Genomic DNA, 15,842 nt, shown 5'->3' on the forward strand with positions numbered 1-15,842 from the left:
ATCGCCTCCTCCAGCCCACCCGCCCACGCACTTTTTCTCAAGGCCGCAATCTGGCAAACGCACAATTCTGCACAAACATGGCGGTGCGGGAGGGGCGCGGCAAACTCCCCTGTGAACACCCTTCTCCCCCCCTCACAGAGACTGAGGGGGCGGTGCCGCGGCCCCTCTCTAGCTACCTGGAGGCCCACTCTATGATCAGGGCGCTCGGAAAGAGGGCGTGTGGTGACCAGCTCGGCCGTTGACGGGGCAGGCTAGGTACGAGGCAAACGGGGCGGGGCCAGGAGGGCGGGAGGCGGGGGCCGGAGGCCGGGAGCGCAGACTGGCAGTTAGCGGCGACTCCCTTTTGTGTCTGGGCTGGCAGCGGGGCGCGAGCAGGAGCCAGCCGGGGCTGGGAGGCGACGCGTGTGAATCCCCCGCACTCCTCCTGGCCGAGCCCGTCTGTGGAGGGCGAGGGCAGGGAGCAGGAGCTGCCGCGCGGGGGAGTCAGCCTGTGGGAAGGCGCCGGGCTCCGCTCCAGCCCCGGGGGGACCCCGCAGCCCGGGGCCGCCGGCTGAAGCCTCAGGACGCCCCTCGCGGGGTCTCTCTAGGCGGAGCAGCGCTGCCCGCCGACGGCGGGGGAAGGGGCGAGGAGGAGACGGGAGGAGGAGGAGGAGGGAGAGGGGCCTCTGTCGCTCTCCCGGCCGGCGGCGAGCAGGAACTGGAGCCTGAGCCATTGCTTAGCTGGAGGCACCCGGGCGGGCGCCCTCCCTTCGGTGGGGCGAGGGCTGCGCTCCCGTCCTGTGCGGCTGAAGAGACCAGATGGGCCAAGGCGCAGCCTGTCCGTGGAAGTGACTGAGGGCGCCTCTCCTTGTTACGAGACACGGAAGAGGGCGAAGGCAGACCGAGACCGTCCACGGGATGGGAGGCGTCTCTGGCCCCCGTCTTCTTCAGAGCTTGTTCCGCGTAGCCAGGGCCGAGTAAGGAGGCACCAGAGGTGACCGTTGCTGTCGATTCCCCCTCACCCCTGGATATGTTTCATGCCAAACCTGGATGCTTCTTTGATATCGTGAAGTTGCGTGGGAAATAGTCTGGGTTTCCGGTGTGACCGCAAGAGTAGCTGCTCACCTAGGGGAAGGGAAATGCATCGTGGTTTGGAGACAAAACCTCCCTTTTCTATGGTCGTTAGAAAGAAGAGGAGCCAAGTCCCGAGGCATGAAGACAGATACGTGTAATGGAGTAAGACCTCAGACAGCTCCTGTCGTCTGCCGTTTGCCCTTCCAGACTGGATTGTGATCCAAGAGAGTTTTAAGATTGTTTAGAAAAGGGAGGAAATTCCTCCTTTCGGTATTTTTTTCCCTTCTGCCTCCTTCTTTGGCTTCCTCAGGTATGAGTGCCTCTTTGCAGCACCTTTTGCGGGTGCTCTTGCTCTCCAGTGCCACCCTGCTGCTCAGCACTGCGGCTGGTAAGTAGCCACCGGGTGTAATATACTTGCCATTTTGGCAGAGGAAAGGGGGTGGGGTCCGGCAGTATTTCAGTATATCTGTGACCCATTAAACATTAGTATGAGTGTCTCAGTGAAGTGTGATAATGGTTTTAAGTGAGGACCATATTTGAGACCGTATTTTTAAGTGAGGACCATATTTGAGAATAAAACATGCTTTTTGTATAAAGGAACCCAATCTGCAGCTGAGGTTTATTTTCTCTTGGTCTGTTCATGCTGGTTAATGGCTTGTTCTCTCTCTCCTTTTAAAAAATAAAAAGGGATAATTTGGGCTGGTGGGGTTTTTTCCTATGAAATGTTTAACATCTTTGTGAGGTAATACCAGAATTTTTAAAATACAATTTAATCACAAGAAAGAGCTATGTCTGCTTGCTAATGGGGTCTTCGGGCACAGCCATTTTTTATTTTACTAACATCGATGCTATTAGGGGCAATATAACTACAACATTTGATAAATCTTTTAGGGAAAATGGACTTATTAATAATGCATATTTCTTGGAGCTTGAAACAAAAATGATTTTTTCACAATTATGTTATTTATAGAATAGTAAAATAAGACAGTGATGAGGAATACTGCAAGATCTGAGTATACATAATGTTAAAGGTTTCATTTTCCTACAGTAAATGAAAATCTAATATTTTTGAAAAAAATGCTCTATTTTAAATTTTTTGAAGCTCAGTGTTAGATGCACAGAACAATTTGCCATGAGATTGGAACAGTATATAGCCCTTGCATCCATTGGCTTTTCGTCATTGTGACAGATTAGCATGAAGGACTCTCTGAAGTGCTACCCAGGTTTATTAGGTGCTAATAGTTATTCCTCCGTTCTATATACTTTTAATGGTTTTTGGAAGATTCATGGTACCTTGGTATCTTTCCACTCAGAAGCCAGTGTAGAATGCTCAATCTTCCCAGCATTCTTTTTATAATCTACTGTGATCCTCAGATATAGGATAATAGAGAAATGTGCAGTTTCTTGTGAAGATGGCATAAGAAGATTGGTAGTTGGTGCACATCCTTTTTTTTTTTTTTTTTTTTTGGTGGTTTTAAATTAATGCATTTTGGTCAGTGTTCAAAATAGTCTCTTTGCTAGTAGAATAATACTGTGAATTGGACGTGTTTGGTCAGTTTCTCCATTGCTTTACTAAGAATGGATAGTCTTCCATTTTATAAAAGGCTTTCTTTGGGGAAATATTGAACTGAAATCATTGATATGGAGCACTTTCCTGCATCAGCCTGACTTTTGCCTGTCCTTGACATTTTAGATCCATATCTACCGTGTTTTTCTGTGATAGTTTGGTAAGAGGATTTCTTTGAAGAATAAACCTTTCAAGGTCATTGGGATATTTTAGAGTCATATACATTTTAATACCAATTATCTAACCTTGTCCCTTAAATGTGAAACTTAAAAAAAATAGTTCTGTTTCTCATTTAATTACTTCGTTAAATGTTTATGAGTTAATTTTTCTTTGTGCTGTTGAGAGTGAAGGTTTAATAGCACTGATCTGAGCCAGGAAGGGGATGGGGCAGGTGTCTACAAGCCTACTTAGTGAGCTTCGCCAATTTCACCTCAATTCTGACCTGTCATCATCACTGTTACTTCAGTCCTGGGTTTGTCTTGTACAGACTGATCATCATGTCACGTTCTTTGGTCATCTTGTGAAATGCATGAATAGGAACTCATTTTCACATTATGGCTGTATAATACTTCTGCTGATAATATGTACAATACAAAAGTTCTGTACAGCTTAAAAAGTCTCGATGACAACCATGTCGAAGAATATGCTAATGTTTTGAGATTTAGCTAATATAACCAGTCTAAAGCTTGACTCTAAATTTAAACAGTGTATTTCAGAAAAGAAACCTAGGAAACCACGCTACGTGAAGGTCTACCCTTATATGTATGTGAATGACTCTCTCCCCCACTTCCCTGAAAGTAGGAGCTGTGCATTCACATCTGAGTGTATACTTTTGGCCCTGTGCAGCTCTGAAATCCTTCATTAATGTCCCACAATATGGCTGACCTAATGAATGGATAAGACAATAGTAGGTGAAATGCATTGTTGATGATCGTGAAGTAAGGCACAGTGAAGGGAAAATTTTAATTTAAAACTTTATAAGGCATATGAGTAATTGAGTATCAACTTAGGAAAAATATCTAGGCATCCTTCGAGGACAGCTCAGTAAAGACCTTTGCAGCTATAGTCTAAACAAGGAAAGATGTTAGGAGCCTAAGAAATGGGGTGGAACATAAAACAATGGCATTAGAAGTCTATGGTTCACTCTTATCTGGAATACTGTATGCAGAAAAGGAGATGGTAGATAGGGCACTTCCTGTCCATTTAACATTTGAAGGGCTTAATTTGCTATGGGGTAAGTCCTCTTCCCCCCCCCCCCCCCCCCGACTTTTCATAGGTCTATATGCTCCATGATATCTTCCATTTCTTGCCCCCTCCCTTCCCCCCTGGACTTTGCAGGGTATAATATAATCACATATAGTATTCTATATGCTGACACAATTCCCCCTCCCCCTGTGATTTTTTTTTTTTTCTGAAATGACATCTGAACCTAATAAATATGTATAACTGAAGACTCATAATTCTTCCTGTCCGGTCACAGTGAGGAAATCTACCACCTTCCTGTATAAAATCTCTACAGATCTTAAGTGTCCAGTATTCTTCTATTAAACTTGTATAGCCCTCCCTCTAAAGAGTAATGCTACTGTGAGGGGAAAAAGTCTCAACCAAGTGTTGATCAGGCTTTTAAAGATGACCTACGAAGGGAAGGGAAAAATTGGCTTATGCCACTTTTATTTAGTTTTACTTTGTATAAAGAAGGCTTGACATTCTTCCTCACGCTTCTTTTCTTTAGAAATATCAGTCATATTGAATCTTCCCCTTTTTTTGTTGGAGGACTTTTTGGATGACTCTTATATCCTGGGACCTTAATTGAAGAGGAATGGGTATTGAATACTTGAGAACTTTTCTCGTGTGGCTTTTGTTAAAGCTTTTGTTTTGTTTTTGATAACATTTATTTAATAGTGTGAATAAAAATCACTTCCCCTCTAAATCAATCAGTTTCACTACCTTGGTATCCGCGATGTATAATCCTCAAGAAATTGCACTTCAAATTTTTTTTTTTTTACATTGCTAAAATCAGAAAATATTAGAAAAAAAATGGGTTTGTGCCTTTTTAGGACATCTTTAAGAAATCTGTTGGTCTTAATCTGCATAGTTCTTTGTCTCAATTATTAATATTAAAAAGCTAAAGTACTGTAAAGTAATGATTGAAGTATTTTTAAAAGCAATTAAAATACTGTTTTAAAATTTTAAAATGAATGAATTGGGGCAGTCTTGTCTTGTTCTGCTTAGAAAGTTAACTTCCTCAGTGTTTCAAAATTTTAATCCCAAATGTGAAATTGTGAGAGGTGGGACAGATTGGCCATTAAATTCAATTTCTATAGTGAGCAGTATTTCTGACTCATGATCTAAGATGGTGTCCTCCTGTGTGGACTATTGATCTTGTATATCAAAGTGGTTGCCTGAAATCATCTCTACTCCAGATCCCTGCTGTTTTGCCATAGATGTGCCCGTTGCTAGGGCCCCATCAAATTCACAGCCGTGAAAAATGTGTCACAGACTGTGAAATCTGGTCTCCCTCCGTGAAATCTGGTCTTTTGTATGCTTTTACCCTAAACTATACAGTGTGCATGGGGGAGACCAGCGTTTCTCAAATTGGGGGCCCTGACCCAAAAGGGAATTGCAGAGAGGTTGCAAGGTTATTTTAGGGGAGCCACCCTTACTTCTGTGCTGCCTTCAGCGCTGGGTGGCTGGAGAGCAGTGGCTGTTGGCCTGGTGCCCAGCTCTGAAGGCAGCACCTCATCAGCAGCAGTGCAGAAGTAAGGGTGGCAATACCATACCATGCCATCTTTACTTCTGTGCTGCTGCTGGCGGTGGCTCTGCATTCAGAGCTGGGCTCCGGGCCAGCAGCTGCTTAGCTTTGAAGGCAGCACCGCCACCAGAAGCAGCGCAGAAGTAAGGATGGCATGGTATGGTATTGCCACCCTTACTTCTGTGCTGCTGCCTGCAGAGCTGGGCCCATCAGTAGCTTTCACTCTCCAGCCGCCCAGCTCTGAAAGCAGTGCAGAAGTAAGTGTGGCAGTACTGCAACACCCTCTGCCTCATAATAACCTTGTGACCCCCACCCCCACTCCTTTCAGGTCAGGACTCCTACAACTACAACAGCATGAATTTTCAGATTTAAGTAGCTGGAATCATGAAATTTATGACTTTAAAAGCCTATGACCGTGAAATTGACCAAAATGGGCTGTGAATTTGGTAGGGCTCTGCCCATTGCCTGTGGCCACTGGATTTTTCCTTTCCCATTTGAGTAGTAGTCAGGAAATCCAATTTTTGATGGTTAGAGATGGGAACTTGTTCAAAAGGAGTTAGTCTGGCAGACAGAACCACTCTACTTGCTTGAGGGATACAATTGGTACACTTGAGGGTAGGTTAGTACATAAGCCCTTCCCCCACATTAAAATAGGTATTGATTAACTTTTCTGAGGCCTTACTCTGAATGTAACAGCCCCTCCTTTAATGGTGATTTCTATGTGTCAGCTGTGATTTCAAAAGTCACGTTGCCAAGGCGCCAGAGAACAGAGCAGTGCTTCCTTGAGACAGTGCTTCTGTGTGAATGGCCCTGCCCTCTAGACATCCAGGGGTAACTGGGTAGCTGAGTTTCCTGCTTATTTTGATCTGATGTAGGGAAAACTTCACTACTTTGCCCTGGACGAAGAGATCAGGGGAATTTAGCTGAGTTTTCCTTTTTCACTGGAGCTGAGCCTCTGCGATGTTTGCTTTTATTTTTTTGCAGAAGAGGGGTTGTCTGGCCTTGTTACTTTTTTAGCAAATATTGCCTAAAAGGGACATCAACTTAAAAAAAAACCTCACTGCTATTTGAATTTTTTTACATATTAACACCAATCTTTAATGTAACTGAAATAGACTAGAGAAGAATATTTTCGTCAAGTTTTTTCTTTGTGCTTTTTTTCAGCACTTTGTGCAGTCAGCTTCACTGTTTCCTCTGTAGAGTCAGGAAACCAGTACCCTTCTTATTTGTCTTTCATGCAGCAACAGGAGAGAGAACATTTTAAAATGTGATTGTGAAATCACAGAAATTAGAGGTACTCATTGAAGTGCTTCGGTTCTATACCAGGAGGCCTTGTAATTCATTCTTTAAGATTTACTAGATTTAAAGTGGATGGGTGTGCCTTAAACATGAATCCTCTTGGAAAGGTGCTAATACAGTTTCCCTGGCCAGTGCAAAAGGGGCTTGTATGAATGGCTGCATAAATCCCATTGAGAACAATGCGAAACCTGGAATGAAAGAGAAACAACAGTTATGATGGATAATGGTTCTTAGCCTTATAGGAACACGAGCACAGCTTGTTTGCAGCTTTGACTGTCTTAGTAAGCATTTTGTCTAGTCCTCTGGATTTAGTGAAACTGATGCTCATTTTTCTTTTTCTCAGACTTAAGCCAGTTTTATTTACCTTTATAATATCAAGAAAAGGAAGAAGTCAAGATAATCTGTTCTTAAAAACAAACAACCAAAAACTTGTTTGAATACAGCAGTCTCTATTGATATTTTTAGCATAAGAATTATTATACTAGATCAGGCTAGTCCATCTAGCCCAGTATTTTGTCAAGTGCAGGGGCTACTGTGAGATGTTTCAGAGGAAGGCACAAAAAAGTTATGGTTGGCTTTTCCCCTAAAACATGAGGGTTTGTTATCAGTGTCAGTGGCAACTCTGTAAAATTATGTTGAGATTTTGGAAATAAAATAGGATTAAAAACACTTTGTTGTATGCCTTGGTTTTATTTAATCTTCACAAGATATTTGAATTTTTTATAAATCTTTCAGTTAATATTACTATTCAGAGGACATATTTTAAAAGTGCTCCCGTCTTGCTCAGTTTCTGAATATTTCTTTGGGTTCTTCTAGCTAAACAACCAGTCTTGACAAACTCCAAATTTTTCTCACACACATTCTGATAACATTTTAGGCAGAGAGGCTTCTGAAATAGTAATATTAAACACTGAGTCAGTCTCTTTATTCTGGACAATCTAATTGAGCAATGCCAAGATGAGACAGAAATGTCAAATTCTGTCAGTTACTTCTGGTTTCTGGTGCTGCCAACATGATTCACCAGGTCAATTCCTCACAGAGTTTGGAGGCAGGCTGGGCAGCAAGTGGTATGGAGTGCCACAGAAGTGAGCAGAGTCTGGGTGCGTGTGAATAAAGATGGAAGAGAGGTAGGCAGATTAAGAGGGAACTTGGAGGCATGAGGAGTTGAGCTGTGTTTGAGGGTACAAATGAGAGGGGAGTGAGGTTATGTATGGGAAGAATGTGGAGGTCTGCAACTGTGCAGGGGACCTGGGTCCTGATGGGATGGAGCCTAGTGCCTTTGCACTAAGGGACTGCTGTACAGATACTCAACTCCCTCAGCACTGCGAAGAGCTGAGTCGGTACTGCAGTGCTCCTCATGGTGCTGCCACATGAATGTCTCAGTGCAGAGGCTGGGTACTGCGCTCCCTTTCTTCTCCCTTATGATCCCTTCACATCTTTGCTCAGCCTCCCTGTGTCTGAAATCCCTGCCCCTTGCTTGACTGACTGCAAATATGAGCTATTGGAAAAAAACAAAATACAACACCATACAAACTGTATCTTGTCTATATAACACTACTGCAAAATTATAAACAGTGTCTTCCAAAATGATAAATGCTATTAAAACCATTTCCATTAAAAAAAAATCAAACATTTCCTTCTATTAACAATCATCCAGCACGATACACAACAACACAACCATTCGCTACGAATCTACACAATATGCACTTACCATCAACGCAGACCCAATTCAGTGTCATGAACAAATACAAAACATCTGTTTCTAATGACATTAAATAACAGGTTGAACATCTTGCATGGAGGTAGAGAAAGGTTGTATGTGTATTGGGACTAGGGATGTGGGTTAGGCCTTGTGGAGACAAAGAAATCATAATTGTAGGTTGCAAGGGTTGGATGAAGATTTAACTAGTTCTTTTGCAGTTTTGTTAGTGGTATATGCGCTTGAATAACCTTAACCTGGTTGTTAATGAACTTTTGGGGGCTTAACCCTTAAAATAAGACTTATTCCCTTCTCTCTAACGCACAAATCTGAATGTGATATGATCCATTCATATAAACATCAAATCTTTTTAAGAATCCTACTGAGCTTTTGGCCTGTATATTATGGCATCGAGGTGTTTGAAACTGATAAATGAAAAAACACAAATATATTGCCTTTCAATCTCATTGTATGTTCCCTTATTCTTGTATTATGAGACTGTAAATGATAAGTAGGGGCACCTGACTTATGTATATACCCTTCAATATTTTATATTCCTCATGTCCCATCTTAGTCTTCTCTTCTCTTCTCCTTAACCATTCCCAGTTTTTGCGGTCTCTTATACTGAAATCTCTTTATGTGGCTAACTTTCATGGCACATTAGTGTACCCCTTTTATTTCTGTTACATCTTTTATCACATGGGATTATCGGAGCTCAACACACTGTTCCAGGTCAGGAGTAAACAGATTTCTATAACAGCATTATAGCGTTTTCAGTATCTTTTAATCCTATTCTTTATGTATCCTAATGTTTTTCTTATTTTTTGACTATCACTGCACATTCAGCAGAGGTTTTCATTTAACTCTCTATGAACACAAGGATGCTCGGATTACTATCCTGAGTGGTTATGGTTCATTTAGGATCCAACATCATTGACTATATTATATAACATGGGTCCTAGTATTGAATGTTTAGCCACCTACTGTTAACCTTTGTTGGTGCTTTTGTTAGTTATGGACTGATTTTATTCACAATGTTATGATATTCTGCTGAGAGAGAGATTGGACAGTTTCTGCAGAGCTTCTTTAAAGAGAGTGCGCCAAAACTAGGCCAGTGTTTTTTGGTAGCAGGTACCCCATTTGTGTACAAGTAGGCTTTGCTGATTGAAAAAGCTTGTTCTGCATTTCTGGGGGGTAATAGGTGCAGTGTTTTTATTTTTATTTATTTATTTATTTTTTGCTTTGCAGGCACAGATTCAGAAGCTCTTATTTATGAGTCAAATTCAGAAGCTCTTATTTATTAGTTTTTAAGATTTTTGGCAATTTTTGCTTTTTATTTTTTTGTGCTTCTCAGAGCTGCAGTATATTTAGACTCTATTTGTGAAACACTTACCAAATATATCATCACATATCCATCTATTATGCTTTTTCAGTGATCTTATCTGTTCATGCAGAATCTGTACTCGAGACCAAACATTATAAATATAATTTTCCTTTAAATGTAAAACTTGTGTTGAATATATCACTGTCAAGGTTCCTTCCCCACTCTGAACTCTAGGGTACAGATGTGGGGACCTGCATGAAAGACCCCCTAAGCTTATTCTTACCAGCTTAGGTTAAAAACTTCCTCAAGGTATAAACTTTGCCTTGTCCTTGAACCCTATGCTGCTACCACCAAGCGTGTTAAACAAAGAACAGGGAAAGAGCCCACTTGAAGACGTCTTCCCTCCAAAATATCCCCCCAAGCCCTACACCCCCTTTCCTGGGGAAGGCTTGGTAAAAATCCTCACCAATTTGTACAGGTGAACACAGGCCCAAATCCTTGGATCTTAAGAAGAATGAAAAAAGCAATCAGGTTCTTAAAAGAAGAATTTTAATTGAAGAAAAAGTAAAAGAATCACCTCTGTAAAATCAGGATGGTAAATACCTTACAGGTAATCAGATTCAAAACATAGAGAATCCCTCTAGGCAAAACCTTAAGTTACAAAAAGACACAAAAACAGGAATATACATTCCATTCAGCACAGCCTATTTTACCAGCCATTAAACAAAAGGAAATCTAATGCATTTCTAGCTAGATTACTTACTAACTTTTTACAGGAGTTCTGAGCTGTATTCCTGATCTGTTCCTGGCAAAAGCATCAGACAGACAGATCCCCCCAGCTTTGAAAGTATATCTTGTCTCCTCACTGGTCATTTTGGTCAGGTGCCAGTGAGGTTATCTTAGCTTCTTAACCCTTTACAGGTGAAAGGGTTTTGCCTCTGGCCAGGAGGGATTTAAAGGTGGTTACCCTTCCCTTTATGACCATCACTAAGACTCTTTTCTCCTTTTCTGTTTATTTGAAGACAAGGATGTTACTTATTCAAGGATTAATCTTCTGCTTGCCGTTCTCTAATATAGCTTTTAATTTAATTTTTAGTCATTCCTCTGAGCTGGGATTGATACATAGTGGCAATATATTAATAATTAAATAAAACTGAATATTGTAGCAGGCATACTTTCTTGAGGTGTGTAATCTCCTAGGTTAAATGGGTGAACCTTCAGAATATTGGAACTACCAGTGCAAAGTAAATACTCTGATAATGAGCAGTTCTTCTGTATAAAAGTAATATTTTAATTGGCAATCAGATTAAAAACAAAAACAGCTATTTAAGGAAGTTGGTATAGATACCATCACAGTGTTAGTTTCTTATGTTTGAATGTTCTTAAAGCTCTTCTCTTACATCTATATTGGAATAAAAAAAACCTGTGGCACTGAGTCTCAAGAGCTTGGGACAGTTAACTAGGGTTTGGAGTGGGGGGTTGCATGGTTTAAAAAATAGCAATGTAGACGTTCCAGCTTGGACTGGAGCCTGGGCTCTGAGATCCACCCCCCTCACCAGGTCTCCGGAACCTGGACTCCAGCCCAAGTTAGAACGTCTACACTGCAATTTATAGGCCTGCAGTCCGAGCCTCGCAAACCGAGTCAGCTGTGGCCATGCTGTGGGTCTTTTATTGCAATGTAGACATAAATTTCCTGCTGTAATCACTTGGGCAAGAAACTGCAGCTAGAGCAGCTGCCATGTTTGAAATAGATATGTATACTTCATGTCTCCTGTTTCTGTTGGCAGACAAACTGAGTTATAGTACATACACTGATGGCTGGTATTGTGGGACTAGCTTGTTTATGATATTTTAGTAGGACTTAATTAAGAAGCTAAAAACTTACTCATAATACTCTGTTCATATTGTGGTTTGTGGACTAGTACAAAAGCATCTGGGAAACTAAATGGGTGGGTAAGATCTGAAAGCAGCTTATTTCTACAGTAGTATGAAGTAGGGGTTTGGATGCTGAAATTATTTCCAATACCCTGCCCGCTATTTTGTTGGCTTTGTATGATTTCTCTGTACAGCACATGTAGTAAAGTCCCTGACTCTGTTATGAATTCTAGATACTGTAGGGACATTTTATAATAAACATAGCTACTTTTGTGAAGTATAGGTATGACCTGTGGGTAACAGACAAGTATACTAATCTGTTACTGCTAAATTATAATTTTAATATTTGCAAATTAGACACTCACTGTATGCTGACATATTGAATCGTTAGTACCACTTTCCTTTTTTCAAATAGTTCATCTAATACATATTCATTAAATGTACATCAAAAAGCCAAATCTGGCATAGAGAAGTTAAATAATTTACATCTGGCTTAACTGAAGTGTAGTTATTATACAATCACACTATTGCACCTAACAGCAGTTATTTTTTTTTGGCTACCCTCCTTTTTAAAACATCGGTCTTACCTAATTGTTTAAAATATTTACCTGTATGTTTCATAGTAAATTTACAAAAGTTAAAAAGCTAAAATATTTTTTTTGCTTCCATTGTTTCCTGTCAGAAGCTGTTGGTCCACATATTGCTAATGATGATGTTAAAATGAAGGAAATTAAAGCTTCTAAGGGTAGGCCAGTGAAATAATGCAGCATGTTTTGCATGCAAAACAAACAAAATGAACCCTTGATTATTTTTGCAGCGCACTAAAATGAACTGTGTGCCTCACAAAAATCGTCTAGAATATGCACAGAAGAGTACGTGGTCTAAGTATGATGTGACAGCAAGAGAATTTCAGAAACTTACAGTAGAAGGATGAGGAAGGAGAATATGCAACTATTCAGTAAGGAACATCTTCATGGTTCCACAATTAAAAATTAAAATAAATAAATATATATATGCTTATATATATATTTTTAATAAAAAGGGAGGTAGCTTGGCAAATGACTTCGAGTGGATTCCAATGGAAGAAAGCACAGAGGTATTTGTAAGAGTAGATGATGAAAGGGATGTTGTAATTGGTGTCACTCATGGAGTGGCAGGGTCCAAGGGGAATGCTGTCAGGCTGTGTGATGTAGAGCCTTGACAGAAAGCACAAGAAGTTAGGACTTAGGGCAGGTCTATACTACGGCAGGGATTGATGCTCTGAGATCGATCCATCAATGGTCGATTTAGCGAGTCTTGTAAAGACCTGCCGAATTGACTGCAGATCTCTCTCCAGTCGACCCCCTGTACTCTACCCTCGACGAGAAGAGTAAGGTAAATCGATGGAGATTTTTTCACGTTGACCCACCCCGGTGTAGACCCCGCGGTAACTCGACCTAAGGTATGTTGACTCCAGCTACATTATTCACGTATTTGGAGTTGTGTAGTGTAGGTCCACTTTACCATGGTAGTGTAGACATAGCCTTAGTGTGTACTGCTTTAAGGAACCAGTTAAAGATTTCAAAAGGGAGCTGATATAGTCAAAATGATGGACAAGAAAGAGGATTTTGGCAGGCATGTTTTTGGATGGATGGTAGAAAGGCTAAATTAGTCACAAAAAACACATGAGGAGGACATGATTAGGGGATGGAAGACTGATTGGATGTTGAGATAGGAAGGAAAGAATGGATTTTTTTAAAATACTGAATAGAAAAGAGTGAGAGGGTTTCATTGTGGTCAAATTGTGGGGTGAAAGGGAGAGGGGAAAAGGTAAGGTGACACCCCCTACCTACTCCTAAAATCTAGAGAAATGAAGACGACATCTTCAGTGCTTTTTTCTTTTTAGTGTTAAACTATCTGTGTACCCGTGAGAGATGAAACACTCCACTTTTATCCTTCCCTCAGTCATGTCTTCCTTCCCTCAGTCACCAGAGACTCCCTCCAAACTTTTCCTTCTGTTACATTCCTGATCATCTTGCTGGTTACCACCCAAGCAGTATGCTAAAAGTGCATTGATAAAATTGTGGCGTGGAGGGGGAGGGGTTAAAGCAACATTATCTATTATTTTGGGAAGGAGCCTGCAATTGGGTTAGGCTAATATTCTAACAGACAAGTTATGTGAGAAAATCTGGGATTCCAACTAACTACAGTAGACCAGAGTATGCCCCCAGGAACCCCACATGAAGGGACTGTGTGTGGGTGGAACTCTGTGTCTGGAGGGTAGAGGGAGCCGGGCCTGGGCAGGTTGTGCTTGGAGTGAAGAGCAGGCAGCCCTGTGCTGAGTTGGGTGGAGCGAGAGAGGATTTATGTATTTTCCCTGCAGTACTTTTTGATTTTACCCAAAAAAAGATAATACAGCCTGGAAAAATTGCCCTTTAAGGAAGGTTGTGACACGGAGACCCATTTGTGGTTCACTGTTCTGTGTCATCAACTCTTGTCAGGCCTGACATGCTTTCTACACTAACACACAGTTGTCATATTCTATATCTGAAAAGTGTCGTGTAAGATGATATTGGAAAACTAGTAACTCACTGATAATTGTTGTGTGGTGTATGCACAGGGCACATACAGCGAGTTATGTGTATATGCTAGAACGGCGGTTCTCAAACTGTGGGTCAGGACCCCAAAGTGGGTCACGACCCTGTTTTAATGGGGTTGCCAGGGCTGGCTTAGACTTGCTGGGGAACAAGGCTGAAGCCCAAGAGCTTCAGCTCTGAGGTTACAGGCCCCCTGCCTGAGGCTGAAGCTCTTGGGGCTTCAGCTTTGCCCCACCCCACACCTGGGGTTAGCGGAGCCTGGGCGGGCTCAGGCCTCGGTCCCCACTCCTGGGGTGCTGAGTAATTTTTGTTGTTAGAAGGGGGTTGTGGTGCAATGATGTTTGAGAACCCCTGTGCTGGAATTATGTTCTTCAGATTTGTTGGGCAAGCAATACCTAAGCCCAGACTGCCCTAGACAAAGGAATGTGTATTTATTTGTCTGACCAGCTTGTTTGTCGGGCAGAGACAATGAAATACATTCTGTACCCCGAAAGATAATGGAGCAAATAATTAAGCAATCAATTTGCAAACATCTAGAAGATAATAAGGTGATAAGTAGCAGTCAACATGGATTTGTCAGGAAGAAATCTTGTCAAACCAATCTGATAGCTTTCTTTGACAGGGTAACAAGCCTTGTGGATGAGGGGGAAGTGGCAGATGTGGTATATCTTGACTTTAGTAAAGCTTTTGATACTGTCTCGCATGACTTTCTCATAAACAAACTAGGGAAATGCAACCTAGGTGGAGCTACTATAAGGTGGGTGCAAAACTGGTTGGAAAACAGTTCCCAGAGAGTAGTTATCTTGTTCAGAGTCATGCTGGAAGGGTATAATAAGTGGGGTCAGTTCTGGGTCTGGTTCTGTTCAATATCTTCATCAGTTATTTAGATAATGGCTTAGAGAGTACACTTATGAAGTTTGCAGACGATACCAAGCTGGGAGGGGTTGCATGTGCTTTGGAAGATAGGATTAAAATTCAAAATGAACTGAAGAAATGGTCTGAAGTAAATAGGATGAAATTCAATAAGGACAGATGCAAAGTGTTCCTTCCTAAGTGGAGTAATCAGTTGCACACATAGAAAATGGGAAATGACTGCTGAGGAAGGAGTACTGCGGAAAGGGATCTGGAGGCATAATGGACCACAAGCTAAATATGAGTCAACAGTTGCCCCCCCCGCCCCCCCCCCCCAAAAAAAAGTGAACGTCCTTCTGGGATGTATTAGGAGGAGTGTTGTAAGCAAGACACAAGAAGTAATTCTTCCGCTCTACTCCGTGCTGATTAGGCCTCAATTGGAGTATTATGTGCATTCTGGGCACCACATTTCAGGAAAGATGTGAACAAATTGGAGAAAGTCCAGAGAAAAGCAACAAAAATGATGAAAGGTCTAGAAAACATGACCTATGAGGGAAGATTGAAAAAAGTGGGTTTCTTTAGTCTGGAGAAGAGAAGACTGAGAGGGGACATAACCGTTTTCAAGTACATGAAAGGTTGTTACAAGGAAGAGGAGAAGAATTGTTCGTCTTAACTTCTGAGGATAGGACAAAAAACAGTGGGTTTAAATTGCAGCAAGGGAGGTTTAGGTTGGACATTAGGAAAAACTTCCTAACTGTCAGGGTGGTGAAGCACTGGAATAAATTGCATAGAGAGGTTGTGGAATCTCCATCATTGGAGATTTTTAAGAGCAGGTTAGACAAACA

General features: G+C 41.5%; 1 protein-coding gene across 1 annotated transcript in view; it reads left to right on the top strand.

Annotated features, from left to right (window-relative positions):
• Positions 1-631: 631 nt before the first annotated feature.
• The window catches only part of BMPR2 (bone morphogenetic protein receptor type 2), a 175,176-nt gene continuing 159,965 nt past the window's right edge, over positions 632-15,842 (top strand). Inside the window, exon 1 of the mRNA XM_074967946.1 lies at positions 632-1,441. Within this exon, the coding sequence (XP_074824047.1) occupies positions 1,366-1,441 (76 nt within the window). The 5' untranslated portion in view covers positions 632-1,365. The remainder of the gene's footprint in view (positions 1,442-15,842) is intronic.

This window comes from Natator depressus, chromosome 11, assembly GCF_965152275.1.
Source record: "Natator depressus isolate rNatDep1 chromosome 11, rNatDep2.hap1, whole genome shotgun sequence".
Taxonomy (NCBI): domain Eukaryota; kingdom Metazoa; phylum Chordata; order Testudines; family Cheloniidae; genus Natator; species Natator depressus.